The sequence below is a fragment of the Penicillium chrysogenum genome (assembly GCF_028827035.1).
Source record: "Penicillium chrysogenum strain IBT 35668 chromosome Unknown utg000005l_segment0_segment0, whole genome shotgun sequence".
Lineage (NCBI taxonomy): Eukaryota > Fungi > Ascomycota > Eurotiomycetes > Eurotiales > Aspergillaceae > Penicillium > Penicillium chrysogenum.
Window position 1 is genome coordinate 978,395 of NW_026622753.1, and position 18,473 is coordinate 996,867.

The 18,473-nt window shown below is 50.6% G+C and overlaps 9 protein-coding genes across 9 annotated transcripts; 5 read left to right on the plus strand and 4 right to left on the minus strand.

Moving 5' to 3' along the window:
- Positions 1-139: 139 nt before the first annotated feature.
- On the minus strand, positions 140-1,322 carry N7489_008763 (FPP/GGPP synthase family protein; the record flags this gene model as incomplete). The annotated part of the gene is made up of 2 exons (XM_056714513.1): positions 140-890; positions 964-1,322. The coding sequence occupies 2 exons, from the start codon at positions 1,320-1,322 to the stop codon at positions 140-142; spliced, it is 1,110 nt and encodes a 369-aa protein (XP_056562135.1).
- A 799-nt stretch (positions 1,323-2,121) lies between these two features.
- Positions 2,122-3,039, plus strand: N7489_008764 (cell division control protein 14; the record flags this gene model as incomplete). The annotated part of the gene is made up of 2 exons (XM_056714514.1): positions 2,122-2,365; positions 2,423-3,039. The coding sequence occupies 2 exons, from the start codon at positions 2,122-2,124 to the stop codon at positions 3,037-3,039; spliced, it is 861 nt and encodes a 286-aa protein (XP_056562136.1).
- Positions 3,040-3,767: 728 nt separating this feature from the next.
- On the plus strand, positions 3,768-4,781 carry N7489_008765 (class I SAM-dependent DNA methyltransferase; the record flags this gene model as incomplete). Its single annotated transcript, XM_056714515.1, has 2 exons — positions 3,768-3,869; positions 4,005-4,781. 2 exons carry the CDS (start codon positions 3,768-3,770, stop codon positions 4,779-4,781), a joined length of 879 nt encoding a protein of 292 aa, XP_056562137.1.
- An 81-nt stretch (positions 4,782-4,862) lies between these two features.
- On the minus strand, positions 4,863-5,882 carry N7489_008766 (putative mitochondrial outer membrane protein (Sam35); the record flags this gene model as incomplete). The annotated part of the gene is made up of 3 exons (XM_056714516.1): positions 4,863-5,258; positions 5,321-5,560; positions 5,646-5,882. 3 exons carry the CDS (start codon positions 5,880-5,882, stop codon positions 4,863-4,865), a joined length of 873 nt encoding a protein of 290 aa, XP_056562138.1.
- A 588-nt stretch (positions 5,883-6,470) lies between these two features.
- Positions 6,471-8,259, plus strand: N7489_008767 (copper fist DNA-binding domain-containing protein; the record flags this gene model as incomplete). Its single annotated transcript, XM_056714517.1, has 3 exons — positions 6,471-6,505; positions 6,558-6,718; positions 6,773-8,259. The coding sequence occupies 3 exons, from the start codon at positions 6,471-6,473 to the stop codon at positions 8,257-8,259; spliced, it is 1,683 nt and encodes a 560-aa protein (XP_056562139.1).
- Positions 8,260-8,816: 557 nt separating this feature from the next.
- Positions 8,817-10,485, minus strand: N7489_008768 (uncharacterized protein; the record flags this gene model as incomplete). Its single annotated transcript, XM_056714518.1, has 4 exons — positions 8,817-8,954; positions 9,017-9,312; positions 9,560-9,957; positions 10,073-10,485. The coding sequence occupies 4 exons, from the start codon at positions 10,483-10,485 to the stop codon at positions 8,817-8,819; spliced, it is 1,245 nt and encodes a 414-aa protein (XP_056562140.1).
- Positions 10,486-10,824: 339 nt separating this feature from the next.
- On the minus strand, positions 10,825-15,345 carry N7489_008769 (ribosome biogenesis protein URB2; the record flags this gene model as incomplete). Its single annotated transcript, XM_056714519.1, has 2 exons — positions 10,825-15,258; positions 15,328-15,345. 2 exons carry the CDS (start codon positions 15,343-15,345, stop codon positions 10,825-10,827), a joined length of 4,452 nt encoding a protein of 1,483 aa, XP_056562141.1.
- Positions 15,346-15,599: 254 nt separating this feature from the next.
- Positions 15,600-16,232, plus strand: N7489_008770 (MICOS complex subunit MIC10; the record flags this gene model as incomplete). The annotated part of the gene is made up of 3 exons (XM_056714520.1): positions 15,600-15,674; positions 15,810-15,960; positions 16,183-16,232. The coding sequence occupies 3 exons, from the start codon at positions 15,600-15,602 to the stop codon at positions 16,230-16,232; spliced, it is 276 nt and encodes a 91-aa protein (XP_056562142.1).
- A 1,370-nt stretch (positions 16,233-17,602) lies between these two features.
- Positions 17,603-18,299, plus strand: N7489_008771 (uncharacterized protein; the record flags this gene model as incomplete). Its single annotated transcript, XM_056714521.1, has 2 exons — positions 17,603-17,967; positions 18,026-18,299. The coding sequence occupies 2 exons, from the start codon at positions 17,603-17,605 to the stop codon at positions 18,297-18,299; spliced, it is 639 nt and encodes a 212-aa protein (XP_056562143.1).
- Between the last annotated feature and the right edge of the window lie 174 nt (positions 18,300-18,473).

Genomic DNA, 18,473 nt, shown 5'->3' on the forward strand with positions numbered 1-18,473 from the left:
GACCATATAAACATAAATCATATCCTCGTGAAAGCTCGTAGCTACATAGCCAACTTCGTGAAAACAAGATAACTGGAACTGGGTATATCCGACAAACACACGACCTCCACATATTCATATCGAAAGAACAAAGAAACAACTAAGACGCATTGGGATCCGACAGCGTCGACTCCACGATCTTTTCCACAATAGCACGCACCATCTGTCCATCACCAGCTCCATTGATCTTCGGCGTAGCATCAATCGTCTCAATCAATGCAAACGCCTGATCTCGCAGATCCCCGACAACCCGACTAGTGTGCGCAAAGCTGCCCGTATTCTTCATATATTGCACCGCGTAACGCTTAACTTCTGGGTCCTTGGTATTTTGCTTCAGGATGTTAATCAACTGGTGATTGGATGGATTCGAGCGAATGCTGTGAATAATCGGGAAGGAGAATTTGCCCTCGGTGAGATCCTCGCAGAATCCCTTATTCTCCGTGTACACCGTATTCGAGAGGTTGAGGTAGTCGTCGCAGATCTGGAAAATCAAGCCCATGACATTGACCAGGGCAACACAGTCCTTTCCCGTTGTACTCTCCGCCTGCATAAGTTTCACTGCGAGGCGGAAGAGCCCGCCCGTTTTGTTGCCGACCATTTCCAGGTACTCGTCTTCCGTCGGGCAGGTCAGCGTGTCGCGCCAGAAGAGGTCCATTCCCTGGCCCCGGTGCAGGTTCAGCATCTCCTGTACGTAGATGTCGATTGCGGCTGGGTTGTTGAGCTGCTGCACTTCCTGCAGCGCCAGGAAGTACACGTAGTTTGCGGAGTTGATCGTCTGCGCTGTTCCGAATATGTTGTGCGCGACGGGGATGCCGCGGCGGAGGACGGAGTTGTCTTCAACGTCGTCGATTCTAGCGCGCACGCGGTCAGCATCGGAGTATGAGTCAGGGAGAAGATGGAGGTGGTGTTGGGGTACAAACTCACAATAGCGATGATGTATGCAGCATCGTTACGACCTTGGTGATGATCGACAGGCTCGCCGGCGGGACCTGCAGCCAGGCGTTGAAGGCGTGGATCAGTTGTCGCCGAATATCTTTCCCTGGGTGCTCGTGGACGTAGTCGTACGGTCCCATGAGGATCTTGTCGTTCTTCGATGACCATGTTCCATCCTTGTACTTGGTGCCGTCCACGCTTGACTTGTTGCGACGATGCCCAGTTTTCGTCGGCTCTTCATCTGTCACCGACAGCATGCGTCGGTGGGAGGCTCCGGTGCCATTTGTTGCATTTGCTGAGCTTGTCCGAGGAGGAACGGGACTTGGTGGTTGGAAGGGTGCTGAGTTCATGATTGTGGATGGGGAGATGGAGGGGCTGGGCAGCAGAAAGACGTGGGGAGCTATGGACCTCCGGTATAAGTGCGGAGTCATGCGACCCATGGATAGGTATGTATAGATGACATCAGCCACACTTTTTCAGCATACGTTCGTACATGTGCAGAGACTTTATAATATATCCTAGAACGTATGATGGAAGATGTATACATACTTCCAAAGGTCCATACAATCATAGTAGCTTTGCAGATGTGATAGATGACGAATGCCGAGGTCCATGACTAATCGGGCCCGCCAGTGTGGCTGAGGCAGCTGAGGGCTGGGAGAGGATGGGGTTGTCAAATGAGATCTGTCGATTTGATTGGCAAAAGAGAAAATATTATAATTTGATAGGTCATAGGCAGGAAGGATCAACTGAATTCTTCAATAATTTTACACAAGATAGGTAATGTTCACTATAGCAACGGTGTACAAAGGTACAAAGAGGTCAACATACGGTGTAGACTGGGGCTCTACACTATAATTAACATTAAAGTCGAACCTGATAGACGCCAGGGGTCGATCTAAAGTTGAGCTAAGAGTTCCCCGATGTGATGAGTACCCTGGTTATTGGCCAGTTGCCTGGGGCAACCGCCCTTTATTTACTGCGAAACCTTGGAAGGGCCCAACTGAGCTCATCCACACTAAAATGGACAACACGGACCTGCTCCACTTTGCTTTTGACCTTTTGGTTTAAGAATGTTGACTTGCTTTTCTTTCTTTTGGGTAGCGCTGGAATAGCTCATTTTTCTCAATCTCCGCATCTGATTTATCAATGGAGGCTCTATTAGCCCATTCGTTCGATTACCTCTCTTCATACGAACCTAGCAAGATCCGCAAAGGGTTACGCCAGGTTGAGGGACTACTAGCACAAATATGTCTATCGAAACCTAAGCCCGTCTTGGACCGGAGATCACGCTCCCCCGAAGCCCAGCCCGTGCCAAAGACCTTGTCAGAGTTGCGAGATGACCCGGCCTTTCGCGAATTTTCTAAATTACAGGAAAGCTTTCAATGGAATAGTATGTCTTTGAAATTTCTATCGCAACCAGAGTCTGAGCGCTGACAGTATGCTTCAGTCGCCATGCGCCTAGTATCATGTCTTGAACACCTTCTAGGTCGAGGAAGCAACGGCACAAACGACATGCTGATCGTCTGCACGCTGGATCTAATCCAAGGCTCCCTCCTCCTCCATCGCGGCTCGCGCACCCTCTTCGCCCGTGAAATCTACATGAACCTCCTCCTCGACCTCCTCGACCCGATCAACTGTCCAGCCGTGCAATCAGCAACCCTACTCACACTCGTCACAGCCCTATTGGACTGCCCATCGAACACTCGCACATTCGAGGGCCTCGATGGCCTCCTCACCGTTACATCGCTGTTCAAGCTGCGCGCCACCTCCCGCGAAGTCAAGCTTAAGCTCGTCGAGTTCCTATACTTCTATCTGATGCCCGAGGCCATGACCCCGGCACCGATGTCTCCCCCGCCAGGCCTGCAGCGCAGCCCGAGCAAACTCTCCTCTGTCCCCTTCTCGCGCAGTGCGCACTCCGCCGCGGCAAATGCTGCAAGTAAAGCGAACCGCGATACACGTACGACGGACGAGAAGCAGGCTCTTCTGGGGAGGTATCTCAATAATGTGGAGGACCTCGTGGAGGATCTAAAGGAGACGGCTCCGTTCGGAACGACGGTTTACTGAATGACTTGACTGGCGATGATTGACTCATTCACTACTTGATGACCGAATATGCGCGATGTTCGCTGCGATTATTTGGTGCTTTCTTTTCCCTTTTCTTTTTCTCTACCATTTTTCTATCTTCCCTTCTCCTTACTTCTTTTTCTCTTCTTTACGAGCGTTTGACTTATGGTCCGTCCGGTACGGCAATTACGCGATTCCCTGGACTGATGTCTCGCCCTCTTTTGACCTGTTTTTTGTGCTCTCTTTATTTCTTACTCCAATCCTGGACCTTTGTCGACCTCTCTAGTGTGCTCTCTCCCCGGGCTTCATTTCCTTATCGTTTTCCTTATGTCTCTTTAATGGTGACATGAATGTGTACGATTCCCTCTCTGTGATTAAACTAAACTGTCACATACTCCTGATGATCAACATTCCTTCGTACCTAGTATCTCGTAGTGCTATTACTCAATGTAAGCTTAGACTTAGACTCGGTTTGGGGGATATCAAGCTTCTCTGTTATCCTCGCTACATTCAATATTTCTCCATCTCTAGCCTCAACCTACATTGTTGAATGAGTCATCGTGTACCTAGGTATGACTCAATGTAGCACGGACTTCGTTATAGTATACTACGAGCTCGTTTAGAGTGGAGAAAGGTTAAAACGTTAGCGTGGAACACGAGTTCTATATATTCCACGGTTCCCCGCAAACCCACTGAAACCCGTAGTCGTTCCATGGTACAATTCCAGAATGGCACAGACAATCCAGGAGCTGCTGGCCATAAAGCCTTCCGGAAACTCACAGAAAACGCAGTATGTGGATACGGTTGAAGCATATGATAAATGGGCAGAGGTGCGTAACTATATCCTATTTCCCATACATCGCCTAGATCCTGTCTATTACACTATACACATAGCGTTCATATGGCCATTCAAACATTGAACCATGTAAAACATCTACCATATATACCAAACTAAAACAAAACAGGTCTACGACACAGACGGCAACTTCCTCCAACGCCTCGACACAATCGAGATGCGCACTCTACTACCCCAATTCATCGACCGGGTAAGCAAACGCTTCCAACCAAGTCCACAAGAGACAGAGACCACGACAACCCACGCCAGTCTAGTAGATCTAGGCTGCGGCACCGGCCGCAACACAATCGAGCTCCTCTCCGCACTAGGTATAGCCCAAAAAGCAAACCACTTTTCCGTAATCGGCCTTGATGCCTCACGGGGGATGTTAGACGTTGCGCGGACAGCGACACGCGAGTATGGAGCGAAAAGCGCAGCACAGACGCCCGTTGAGCTCGGTATCCTTGATCTCCTTCAGCCCGAGCTATCGAAGACACAGCTTCCGTCTTCGTTGGCTGGACCTGGTGCTGTGGGTGTGATATCTACGCTGGTGCTGGAACATATTCCGCTTCAGCGGTTTTTTGCGGCTGCGGCGGGGATTATGAGGGCCGGTGCGTACTTGCTTGTGACGAATATGCATGCTGAGATGGGGATGCGGAGTCAGGCGGGGTTTACGGATGAGCGCGGGGTTAAGGTTCGGCCTACGAGTTATTGTCATGCTATTCCTGATGTTTTGGATGCGGCTGCGGAGGCTGGGTTTGAGGTTGAGGAGGTTGTTGGTGCGGGTGCGGATGGGGTGCTTGTTAGAGGGGTTGATGAGCAGTTGGGGGATGTTCTGGGGGCGAGGGCGAAGAAGTGGGTTGGGGTTAGGGTTTGGTTCGGGGTTTGTTTTGTTAAGAGGAATTGAGATGGAGAGGTAAATCAGGAGAGATATTATTTTATCTAAACAATGAGTCCAATTCAAACGCCCTGGGTTGCTGTTATACATCTAGAAGAATTTCAGTAGTCTGTCGCGGTGTTGTACAAGGTTGGGATGCTCTTTGAGCAGTTGTGCCAGCCGGTTCCGTTTCCAGCCCAGGGTGTCGTCCAGGATCAGTTGCGTGTAGGCGAAGACGCTGGCATCGAAGAGACCTGGGTTCGGCCGGCCGAAGAAGTGCTCATCCTCGCCGAGCAAGGTGGATAGCGCCTCGAATGCGCCACCCGCGTCGGCTTCCAGGGCAGCGGCGTCGATGTAGCGCGATGTCTTGAGAAGCTCATCGCGGGCAGCCTGTTGGAGCTGGTGGCCAAGAGCGGCGCGCACGACCCAGTTCGAGGTTGTGGGATTCACATAGAGTCGGCGCGCAACAGAGTCGAAGTTCTCACTGTCTAGGTAAAGCATGTATAACTAGACACTTCAGTCAGCTTCTTCGAGTCTAGGGTTTGCTTCTGATGAATTCATTGGCCTACCCAAGCGCTGCGTATCCGGTTGTCTAAAAGCGAGGCATACACCTCGAACCGCATGTTTAATTGTTGCTCTTCCTCGCAGTGAACTTGTTCAATGGCCCACTTTTGGATTTTGTGTGAAGGGATCGGATTCGAGGCATCCGCAGGCAGCGAGGGGAGGAGGAAAGGCAGGGAGCCATTCGGCGATGCATGATTGTTGGATGAGGTGATCTCAAAGTCAATCCCGACGAATTTCAAGTATGCCTAGAGCGAAACCGATCAGTATGGCTCCGACAGGGACGGCTACGCGCGTCCTTGCATGCGAGTATAGAGTATAGACGGCACGAACCTGCCATTTGAGACATTGAGGATTGAATGAAGGTCGGCCATGTCGTGCACCAGATGCGTCGGTGAACACGTACAGCTGGTTGACATTGTCGTGCGGTCGAAGGCGTTGGGGGATCTCGTTGGCGGGATAGGTAGTCAAAGGGAACTTGTCAAAGAGGCGCTTGATAGGAGCGGGGACTGTAAAGAAAGGACTGGCATTGGACTCCTCTGGAGGGCTATCGGGGCCTTTAGGTGGCATTGTGGTGAAGCTTTTCAAAGTCGCAAAGTCTCCAAAGTCCAACGTCCAAAGCCCCAAAATGTCCGAGTGCCGTCATCGAAACAATTCCGACGCGCCAAGCCCGAACAGGAAGGTATTGCCTTACCTAATAATGGCCAGGTACCGTCCTCCCCGCACCTTTTTGCTCCCGCTTTTCCGTCTTTTACTTGCGAATAGCCTGGACTTGCGATCTATGGATTATTCGGATCATATGGATTCGATATCTTAGTACTTATTCCATATCTCGTGGTGTTGGTGTATCACATCAGCCGGTCTCTCCCGCTTTCAAACGCTGAAGAAATCACAACCTCCACTTCGCTCCATCTCGACTCCACCTTTCGCTCTGATCTGCTCTCACGTCTTTCGAAAGACATTTTGACAATACGAGCATATGTATGGCTTAGTTTGTCGCCGAATACGAGGCGTCTGACGGACCTAGCGGAAACGGGCGATTGCATGCGCGGGGTATCGACTAGCCGTTGGAATTCTGCGACACACGGTTGCGATATTACGAATCAACCTTGCGTCCCACCTTAAATTCGACGGAGTCCTACATCTCTCTTCACCAATATGCCTCTTGATGAAGAAGGTGCCAAGTGGTCTTGGTAGGGATATAATGTACATTATCAATGAAACCAGGCTAAACAGTTACACCAGTGAACCATGCATTCGAGGTCATCGATCATCAAAATGCCAGCACTTCGACAGGCTCATGATGAAAGTCCCCAAAGCAGGGCGTCCTCTTGCAAAATGTCCCCACCCGAAAGGGACTTGCAGCTGCCAGAAGACATATGCCGTGATGGTCCGCATTCCGAAAGGTAGAGATCACCAAATCATCGCACATGTGTTTGCGTTGTACTGACTTGCCTCAGGCTCATCATGCTTATGTCGTCCGCTCTATAAAGTTCCCATGGATGCCAATGAGTCAACTCAGTCTCCCTCATCCTCCATGGTTTCCACATCGTCACCAGCTCCGGGAAAGGTCCAGAAGTCTGGAAGAAGACAAAGTACTATGCAAGCAGCACCTGAGAACATAGCACGGGCATTAGACAACATGCCAGGCAAGGTCAAGCTGGAGGATGGAACGTCGAACTTGACTTCGGACTTCCCCTCACAGACATCCCCCACTGCGTCCACACAAAACCAAAAGACGCCATCGCCCACAGAAACTACCAGGCAAGCCTCGCAGTCTCCAAAAGTATCAAGCTGCTGCTCCCAAAAGCAGCAGTCGAGGGCGCCCACTCCGCCCCCAGCTCCTGCCGCATCTGCTGCCCCGGCTCAGAATGGTGGACCTTGCTGCGGAGGATCACGCCCTTCTACGACAAACCAAGCTGTCTACTCTGACTCTGACCAGCAGCAATTCCAACAACCTATTTCTTGGGACAATCAGAGTTACATGCAATTCCCCATGCCACAAATGTCTCCATGGCAGAATTCCTCGATTTCCACGCATGGAGACTACATGCATCCCACTATGCATCAAGCACATCCACAACCCTCAATCATCCATAATGGGTACATGGGAATGGTGCTGCCGCACTCTCAACCCCAAATCCCCCAGATAGGGATGATACCTGGTGTGACTTCACCGCCGTCCATGCCGTACTCCAACCCGATGAACGGTCTTGGAATCACTCAGCGCTCTATGGGTCAGTACATGCTCAACAACCTCGAGCCATCCTACAATGCTCCACCAAGCGGCGACTCTTGTCATGACTGTAGTTGTGGAGAAGATTGCCAGTGTCTCGGCTGCGCTGCTCATCCATTCAACACCACGACCCGGAAGCACGTCCAAGAGATGGGTGCCTTGATCACCTCCAACGGCGATGACAAAAATCCTGAAGTCATCAACCCTTACCAAGCCTCGCCTTATCAGGGAAGCACCCCTTCGACTCCATTCCCTTACTTCATGCAGAATACACCTTCAATGGACCATGGCTTCCAGCCGATTCCATTTGATAGCTACTCGGATCCAAATTCCACCCTACCCAGCGGTTACTCCTCGCCTCTGTCGGCAAACCATCATCTGAACCAGCAACTGATGCATCCTTCGGAATATTACACTCTGGAATACCCAGTCGGGCTACCAAACGCCTGTTCCGACATGACAGGCAGCTGCCAATGCGGCAGCGACTGCAGCTGTGTCGGCTGTCTCACGCACAGCGGCCACAACGGTCTTTCTCTAGACATGCCTACACCCGAGCACCCCATTGCCAATACACCGGACGAGCAAACCCAATCTTCGCATCATGTTCCCCACGAAAGTTCCGCTACGTCCCAGACTTCTCGGATCCCGGTACTAGACAATGTGTCTGTGCCCTGCCTGAGTCCGCGCACTGTGGAGACTTCCATGATCTAAATGACCTACGGCTTGGTGATATCTTACCATTTTCTTTCTCCCCTCTTCTTTTCTTTCTCTCCGCGCCGTTTTTGACCTGCATGATTTATGATCTCCTATGATACCCTATCTAGAATCTCTGCTCTAGACGGCCACAGCAATAGATTGCCTGTTTGAATGATTTGTTGAGTGGAACCGTGCCTACTATGCCGAGTGTCGTTTTTTTATTTGCCTTTTGTAGTTGCTTGTGCATCGTTGCTCTACAGCGCACTTAACATACTTAAGTAGGTAACTAGCTGTAGTAAGCGGACTATGCTAAGAATGTCTTTGAATATACGAACGTTCGGCGGCGTTAAAGCACCGCCTAACAAAGACATTAGACGCCGAAACATTAGTCTAGTTATGCTGGAACCCCATTATAACACCTACTCGATAAGCCTAGCGGTGTTGCCGGCATTGCGGAAAATCACTTGAGCCGAAGTCTGTTAGTCATGGACAACGTAGGTATCCCGAGGTCCTTTCAACCAGACTTTCAGGCAGTTTGTTCGAAGAAGGATGATATGGTGATTCCCACGCCATTATTCACCTGTGATGATGGCATCGTGAATCGGTGTCCACCCTTCAACCGTGATACGGAACACTTGCTTTGATGGCGATTGTCTACGTCCAAGACTGAGCACCACCAATTCCCTTCCATCTAGGCGATATAGAAACGCCTACGAGAAAGAATAATCAGGACCTTATCCCTATCAATAAGCCTCGCTCCGAGGACACCTACCTTCCGAAATAGTGCAAGAGGAAACCACATCTCCGGGCGTTCCAGCTCCGTCAATGCAGCCAACGGAGGTAGACGTATACCCCCTAAGGGCAACGGCCCACAATCCTCCAGTTCTGCCCAGAGGAGTTCATGAAATCTTGCTTGAAGAAAGGTCAGGGTTGCGGCAGGCAAAGTATGCCTGACAACAGGGGCCAAGATGCTATATATATCGTCGTAACCAAGTTCGTGCGCAATTTCACTGGCGGTGAGATCTGGGTATCGAAATTCGCCTTGTGTCTGACCAGTCAGAAGGGTCCCTGGTCAAAAACATCATGTTAGTGGGACAAACTCAATATGGTAGTTCGTTAGCCTCGAAGAAAGAAACGGGATATTCGTACGAAAGGCCCCGTGTTCAATTAGCTGCGTGATGACGCTAACAGGGGCTCGCATATAGGCAGCTTGATGGAGTGGGGTCCACAGAGACAATTCATGATACTTCTTGGTTGGGTCTGTTGATAGGTGAGTTGACTCTAGATGTAGACTTTGATAGCTCGCAATACATACGAAGCCGGACGGCGTTTGGCCATGTCTCATTGAAGACCTTCTTTCCTTCATCGAAGGATTCTAACACAGTCTCCCAATGGCCCCAGTATGATGCGTGGGCTAATCCATCCCGTTTGCATAGATAGGCTGGAGTAAACGACTCCCTGATTAGGACGCCAAGCCATAGAGTAGGCGATGTTTTTGAGGGAGTTGCGATAAGATCGGGCCATCCAGCTCTTGGTCTTGTATCTGTTTTCGACTCAGAAATCGTTTGTTGGTTGTCAGTGGTTTCGTTGTCTGGCGTAGTTTGAGTTTCTTCTCCTTGGTGAATATTGCTAAAGGCATCGTTAACCTTCGTATGCTCTTCGACTCTAGCTCTCAAACTGAGCACTTCGCTCTCAGTAATAACACTTGATTGCCTAGGAAAACACTTGATTAGCAGTGTTTATATTGGGAGAAGTCTCCCCAAGTTATACCCAGCTTGTAGTCCCATAACAGAAGTATCAGAATCAAGAGGACAATGAAGGTACATACGCAGCAATAAATGTTAACACAAGTCCCAGATCCCGCTCTCTTTCCTCCAATTTCTTCACGATTGCGACAACGTTTGACCTATAGAACAACCAGTTGACCTTCATCACAAGATCGTGGCGTCTACCCGAATCAGCAACTTTGCGCACCAGCTCAAGCACCTCATTTGCAGTCTTCCTATATGCACTCTCATTGAATGAAAGGGCGGTGATTTTCTCCATCGGGTCAGACAGCTTGTTAGTGAGCGAGCGGAAGAGCTCCAGGTTCAGACGGATGCGTTCTGCCCGAGTGAACATTTCCACCAAGGCGGTTCGTGCTCCTCTCATGGTCTCAATAACATGTTTTGTGACCTGCACAATTTCGAGAAACATGCCAGCTAGCGTAGCGGCTGCTTGGGCAGAAGCTACGATGTCCATATTGTGTGTCGAATGGTGTCAATTAGGAGGAAAGTTGTCATGGCAATCTGAGAAGAGGTCAGTTCTGTTCCAGTGCGGGGAAGGCTATGCACCTGGGCATTCCAAGGTTCTTATGTGAGGCTCTGGCACTTGGCGTAAACCTTGGACCCGTGGACGGTAAAGTAATATAACAGGATTATTGATAACTCCAGGTCCTTTCCAAGAATAGGAGTGTAGGTGGAGTGGAGCATTACAATCCTGTTTGAAATTTATATGATGATCATCAATGCATTGGGGGATATCATAATTCTTAAGCAAAAGATAGTGTACAGAGAAAGAATAGTTTCCACGAGACCCCAATCAACCCTTATTCCACTTTCCGAACTTCACATAGTCATCATAGAGCGACTTGAACACTGCACGACCAGAGACATCCAGCGCAGCATTAAGGGCACGCATAGACTCACGCGACATAACATCCAGAGCAGCATACAGACCAGGCAAGATCGCAGCCTTGACCTCCGGGGACAGGGACCCACGCAGCGAGCACTGCGCATACTCCATAACAACATACTGCAAGTACTGACCGGCAATGCGCTTCGCCTTCTTCGTCTGGTCAGTCAGGGCCTCGCGGGATGAACCAGGCTGAGGACGGAGGACCGCCGAGACGGTAGGGTCGCACAGCGAGGTAAGCAGACGGGTGTAGTAGGTAGCGTGCGAGGCGTCGAGCGGGGCGAGCCAGAAGGGTTGCGACAGGGTGGGCTGGAAGCGGGAGCGGCCGCGTTTGCGGGACCGCGCGAAGAGACAGCCCAGTAGGCGCTGCATGGCGTTTACTACTAGGTGGAAGCGGCCGCCGATCTTGAGGCGTTGCAGGCTGAGGACTACGCCCATTAGTCGACACAGGCGGGTGTAGATGGTTGGTGCGTAGGCTGGGGAGATCTGGGGGCCGATTTTGGAGGAGGCGCTCGCGATTGCGCTGAGAATGCTGTCGATGTTGCATTGTGTCAGGCTGCGGGTGTGGCTGCGGAGGAGGAGGTCCAGGCATTCGGATGCGAAGCAGAACTGGTCGATGCTTGTGCTTTGGGTGATGGCTTCGGCGAGGGACGTGCAGAGGAGGGAGATCTCGCGTGCTGTGGCGCTCTCTTTGTCTTCGACAGGAGGGAGCGAAGAAACGGCGAGGTAGAGCACGAGAAGCCTGTAGGCGGCGTTTTCGCCAACTAAGCCAAGTCCGCGGACTTCGCAGATCGTTTGGGTGATCTTTTCCACGGTCATTGAGCGGAAGCGTTCGGTGGCGGTCCGGATGAAGAGCTGCTGGTCCTCGGCATAGAGAGACTCAAGGGAAAGAGTCTCGGCGCATTGCAGGACTGGCTGAGCGATGCTCTCCTCGGGTCCCTTGGTGGCAAGAAGGCGTCGTCGGATTAACCGAGACGGTTCCGAATCGACGGACATTTCCATGTAATTGTCAATCTTGGACAAGAACTTCTCCACTTCGACGTTGTTGGTGGCTAGATCTTCGAAATCCTCTAGAGCATCGATGGTCTTGATAATAGTAATTGTCTCCTCCATCTTCTGCTTCCGGCACTGGTCTTTGACATGTTTCATGTCAGCCAAAACGAAGTCGAACACTTTCTGACGACAAGCAGCAAGTTCCTCCTCTGAGAAGGCTGTCTGCAGCTGCTTGCGGTTAACCCATAACTCTGACAAGGTCAACCTCAGAAGGTAACAGGCCATGGAATCACGATCCACCTGCTTCATTTTAGCGGTCTGCTTCGACGCCCTGGCAAAGAGTTTCTTAAAGATCTTGTTCCGGTCAGCCTCAGACGAAACCAGGAGTTTAGCTGATATCGCGCGGTGTAGGCTTCGGAATGCTTTCATAATCTTGAGGTCGAGGTCGGTACCCTCCAATGGTACGGCTCGAGCGGCAGTCCAGATGGGCTCCCAGTCACTGGTCATTGTGGCATCACATTTAGGCATGGCAGCCAGTTTTGCCATCATCGTAATAATCCCGATCGTGACATCGGGAGAACTGTCCTGTTCAAGTAGAACATTTTGCAACTTGTTCAAAATGGTAGTTCTCAGGCCACGGGTGATCAACGGCGCCGGAACCCTCTGCAAGCTCTCGACAAGCAATTTCCGATTGGACGAGTCTTGCTCGATGCTCTCGTTGAGGAGAAGGGAAAGATCAGAGACAATGAAGGGAGCGTTGAGCATGTATTCGTGGCAGACCACGGTCGCCCACGCCTGGAGGAACTTCGCTTCTTCTGCAACAGCCTCCAAGGGCAACGACGACGAATGGTATTGAGCAGCTGCCAGGGACAGGATATGACGGAACAGACGGGATCGATCGTCAGAAGAGATAAGAGCCCATACTTCCGGAACTCTGACAAGGGCCAGGAAGTAAGCTAGGCCAAGGGTTGTTTTGGAATCCACAGTATCTGTGCGGCCATTCCAGGGTGCTTTCATCGACTTTTTGGCATCCTTCGTTGAGATGGAGGTGATGAGGTCTGTGACATCCTTGGTGGCTTTGACAAACGAGCCTAGCTGCTCATCACTGGCGTGTGCCTTGGTTGCAGCAATCGAAAACCGGTAAGCCTCCCACGATTCCAGAGGAGCAAGTTGAGCTTTGGTTAGGTCCCTGTGGTTACGGTGAATAGTCTTGGCGGCGACTTCTACCAATGACATGATTGCACTTGCCATGGTATTATCGGCTGACTGCACGGCGTTCTCTAGGAAATTCCGAACCAGCCGCCACAGACGCCATCGCCAGTGCAGAGCCTGCTTCGACGACAGAGTAGAGGTGATAGTTTCCAGGAGAGATGTCAAGATCTTTTCCGATTCTGGGAATGTCGAAACTCGGCCACGGAAACTTGCCTCGACAATAATAAATTTGGCATAGGACTCAGGGGTTTCAGCGACCTTGTCATTTTCAGCTCGCGTCTCGCTCGCAGCGGTACGCATCTGGGCAGCAATATGCGTTTCAGTGAGGGAAGTTCGCATAAGCTCCGAGTAAGCGTCCGCTAACTCATCGTCTTCCCACACCGAGAACATACTCAAATTGCTGTTATCTTGGCGAGCCTCCTCCACAATAGCGAGTTGGTTGTGCCACAATTCCATGAAGCTGGGCAGGTCTCGTGCGGCAGCGAAACCTCGCAACAACGGCAGCACGACCTTGCTCTTGATTATGTCGTAGTCCCTCCGTCTCCGAGAACCACTTTCGCGCCACTGCAACATAATCTTGTCGAGCAGTGCGTCAAGAAGCTTACGTGAATCACGCAAACCGGAGTTTGGCAGGAAAATATCAACACCAAGACTGATAAACAGAGCCGTCACATTCCACTGGACCTTCTCAAGGCCTTGTTCGAAAAGACCAGTGTAATTGGCATGCGCTAGAATGGTGTGAAGAGAGAGTCCGACGTTTCGGTCAAGAGCGACCTGGAGGAGCTGCTCCAATACCGAAATAAACTTAGAAGAAAATGTCGCGAAGTCTTCCTCCTTTGCAGTGGAGAAGGCTAGCTCCGCAACAGCGACGAACAGAGTCTCCAACCACGGAGCTTCATGTGTCTGCCTCCGGAACACATCTCTAGGGACAGCACGCACGGCGTTGTCAAAAAGCTCAGGAAGGAGCTCAACTGATCGCCAAGGATGTATACAAGCTTCATTGGTTGCTTTGTTTTCCTTGGCCACGGCAAACTCGCGAATGATCGGCCTGAAAGTATCAGTCACTGGTTTGACCGAGCTCCAGTCGGGCTCATCCTGAGAATAGTCGATGCCGGAGCTTCCACGCTCAAAGAATGCTGCGCGAGCGGGAATTAAGACATGAAGAGCAATAATGCGTTCAATCGCATGCAGGAGACTGGCTCGCTCGTCGGTGTCAAGTTTGGCAGACCGCAGGCAAATTTGGAGCCTAAGCGCGTGGGCGAAGCAATATCTCGCGAAAAATCCATTGCTCGACTTGTTGTCCATATCATCTTCACGGTAAGACCTTGATTCCCACAGCTCCACCGCCGAGGGAAACACGTACAGCAAGTGCTGAAGATCGGTTGTTTTCCCCTCCTGTGAGAACTGCTTGGCGGCCACTGCGGCCACCCGGAATGCTCGACCCAGCAGCATGGCGACGGCCTCGGGTTCGCCCCTCAGCGCAAGCTTCAAATGGGAGTTTGCCACCCCATCAGTGCCTAGTGTGCGGTGCGCAAGTGTCACAAATCCGTGTAGACAATCCAAGGCGCGAATGAAGGCGAGGAAGCATGCTGCGGGGTTCTGCCGCTGCTCGTCCACGTCCACGTCCATGGCGTCTGCATCATTCTCAGTCGTCATCCTCTTGCGTTTTTTCCCTTGGTTTCCTCGGCAATCATCGTGTGTCGGAGATCCGGACAGTGTGTGGCTGGACTCGGAGTCAGAACTGAGGTTTGCGAGCCCGTTCCCCAGACCGGAAAAGATATCGGCTTCCAAGTCTTCAAATGCATCACAGAGGATCGATAAAAATTTCTGATCTTTAAGAATAGCAGCCAGGTTCTTCGGCGAAATCAGGTCGGTGAGCTGTCGTAATAAGAGGAACGACGCGGCATCCACTCTATAGTTCTTCCCGCTCCTCAGTCTCTTCAATAGCCATCGCAGAACCCATTCCTCCTTCGGGGTAGCGTTTGTTTGAATCCGAACGTCTCGATGAACTTCCGGGTGACTGTCACATAGTGTCAAATCCACGCCGATAATCTGTGCCGCTTCGTGTATCTGGGTTGTTGGACTGGCGGTGCCCTTCTCAAGGCGGAGGAGCGCCTCTTGCGATGAGCGCGGACGCTGTGGAAGCGCAACACATTAGATCCAGGGAAAAAGACATGTAGTATTCGAAGGTAACATTTCACTTACCTCCGCAATCAACGGCATCTCGAAAGAAGCAAATTACTCGAGAGAGAGTGGTTGGTTATTTGTCGAAGAAAAAAAAAGAGATCAAGAAGAAAAACCGCGGATTGCTCCGACCGCCTTTGGCCGAGTCGACTCGGTCCGCTGAACCTCCAAACTCCTTGCACTCCACACGCCTTACACCTCTAACAATTCCACATAATTGCAACTGGTTCGTGGTTTTCCCTCGGAAATAGCTCCGGCTCAATTGATGCTTACTTCTGGATAGATCTATCGCAATGGCTGAATCCAGTGAATCCGGGCCGATCGCGCGGGCCACCAAGCCCGTCAGCGAGGCTTTGCTTAACGAGAAGGTATGAGCTGGCTGAGATACTCAAATGGAAGAGATTGCAATATAGAATCATATCATTGATATATATGGCGATCGTCTCTGTCTAGGAGCAAACATGGGAGAACCCGTTGGCTAACCTTCAACGTCATATAATTAGTGGGACCGCGCCATCTCCTCTGTGATCATCAAATCCTCCCTCGGTCTGTCTTTCGGTGTTGTCTTCTCGGTTCTCCTCTTCAAGCGGAGAGCTTGGCCCGCGTGGGTTGGTCTCGGCTTCGGTGCCGGACGTGCCTGGGAAGAGGCTGATGGTACGTTCATATCTATATTTCATTTTTCGCGGGCTTTTAGGAGACGTTCGGCGAAGTTGGAGCTTCGAGTCCCCATAGATAAGCTCCGTTGAGCTTGGGCAGAGGTTACTTGGTGTAGTTTTTTCAGCATCGAGCTTCGCAGGCCCCTCAACAGTGACTCCGCTTTTCCCCGAGCTTGCCTATGTCCAAGATCCGACCATGACTGAGCTAACTTGTACTTAGCCTCCTTCCGCCGTGGTGATTCCCCTATCAGAGATGCCCTGCGCCGCTAAAGAATGGCTTCCAAGTGTGTACGATACATTGTACAGAATGCAAGAGGCCATCAATGAATGGTTGTCTTCGGCCCAGATAAAAATTGGTATACCGGTTCACCAAGCATCCATCAACACCGAACGAGATGTTTCCTTGAGTTCTTTTTTGCCCCGTCTTTGGATTAAGAAACATGGTTTGAATAGAAAACATGTCCTGGCGCTGCACTTCCAACACCCGCCTTCAGTAATTTCAGATTTTGATTCCATATGAGAACGATATGTACTCGATGCGAAAACATTCAAGTTATGCCTCCTTCCTTTATTTAGAGCGCTGGCTCAAAGGTTCATCTGATTTCTCTTTGCGCGGCTTAGGAGACTTCAGTCTTTTTGTTTTCCCTTTTAAAAGATAATATGATACGCCACGACTAGGCGATATGCGTATGTGCTGTAGAACGTGGCTGAGTGCGCAATTCCAGGAAGTATGCCGAGGCAACGTCCAAAAGAAGAAGTATTTGCCCAGTACCTTGCCCTCATGTATATTATCTAACGGGGCAAAAAAGGAAAAGAAAAGAAAATGAAAGGAAAGAAAAGAAACGCCGAAGAGATATCCCCTGTCATCTCCGACAGTGCGAGGACATTCAATTCGCTAAGGTCACGGACTCTCTCAGAGGCAGCAGAATCCGGTGGATACAGCCTATCAGCCTCAGCCTCGATGCGCATGTATAAACAGCCTTGGAAGAGCCCTGCAGTTAACATTGGTCCACGTACGCTTGACAACGCATCCACGGACAGATGCAGATAATGCCTTTACGTCCGTCGAACTTGTATGCCGCGCGCTTCCCGATCTAGAAGGATGTGATGTGACGAGCGCACCCAAGTGATTTTTGCATATAAGCATGCATCAACCTCTTTTTCCTGATTCTCACGAAAGAAATCGTGTCCCATACAGGCACCGAGTAGAGGCATCATGGGACTTGAGGCGACGAATGAAACCACAAAGGCATCTGTAACTCAGTGTGAGTTTATGCTCCGGAGAATCAGCCCGCCAACCTAACAACGATGATAAAAAGCACCCGCTGAACAACAAATGAATCCTTTCCTTGCGGAAAGAGAGTCCCTCGCCCCGTCAAACATTGAAACTTTATGCATAGAGGCGATAAAGAATGGCTACGATTCATGCATTTGGGTATGTTTCACCCGGCGGTCTCGTTTCTTTGCAAGGGATATACCTATCGTGCAGGAAAGCAACGGTCTCGAGATCCATACGTTGAGAAATCAGTGTGGATGGTGGAAGCGCATCTCGCTGCGTTCTCCTGTTAAGATCCAGGAAGTCAAGGTTCGTAAGAACCTGCTCGCAATTTTTTGACATTGGACTTTAACGCTAGCTCCAGATGCACGCTATCACGGTACATAGGAATAAAGAAGTCGAAGTCATGGTACTTCCAGTGGATCATTCCATGGAGATGGAGAATATGCAGAGAATACTAGAAGACTGGTCTTCTAACAGCGAAGAATGCAACGCTGGGTACAACGAAGACGGCACATTTCGAGCTTGCCGGCTCGGCGACTCTTGCCCTAATACTTTGATGGATGACTTGGACGATTTCTTCTGCTCCCAAGAACGGCACCACCAACTAAGGGCGCGACTGAGGAATCTCCAGCACAGACAGCCAATGCTCGATTTTTATTGGAATTCGAAAGGAAAGAGTGACTGTCAAAACTTTCTGGAAAAGTCCAACTTGGTCACTCGCTACGCGTAAGTGAAGATTCGGAATGACAGTGATGGAATATCAAGATCTAAAAATAAACGGCAGGAATCTAAAAACGTGCCACTATATTGACGCGGCACTTCGTTATGGGGATATTTCCATTGGCGAAAGCATTCCTGCACTTTTGCTTATTGATGGATGGGATGTCTCCCGCCTGCTAATTCTCATTGGCTTTGCCATATTCATTGCTATCATCGCCACGGCAATCGGAACTGCGGCCGGACATGATATCGATACTGGTTTAACAGCGGGAAGCTATGCCTTTGGAGCGATAGCAGTTGTGCTCGCTACTTTGACCTTTTTCAGCGCTATTCTCTAAATTGAGCCGCGATAACCCATGGTCTGACGCGAGTTAGAGAAATAAGGATTGGGTACACCTAGACTCCGCCTCTTCCACATTGATAGGGTCGTACGGCTTATAAGAGAACTCCAAGGTCATAAAAGAGTCAAGCCTGGGGGAGGCCCATTTGTGGAAGCCTAGGAACCCAGGAAG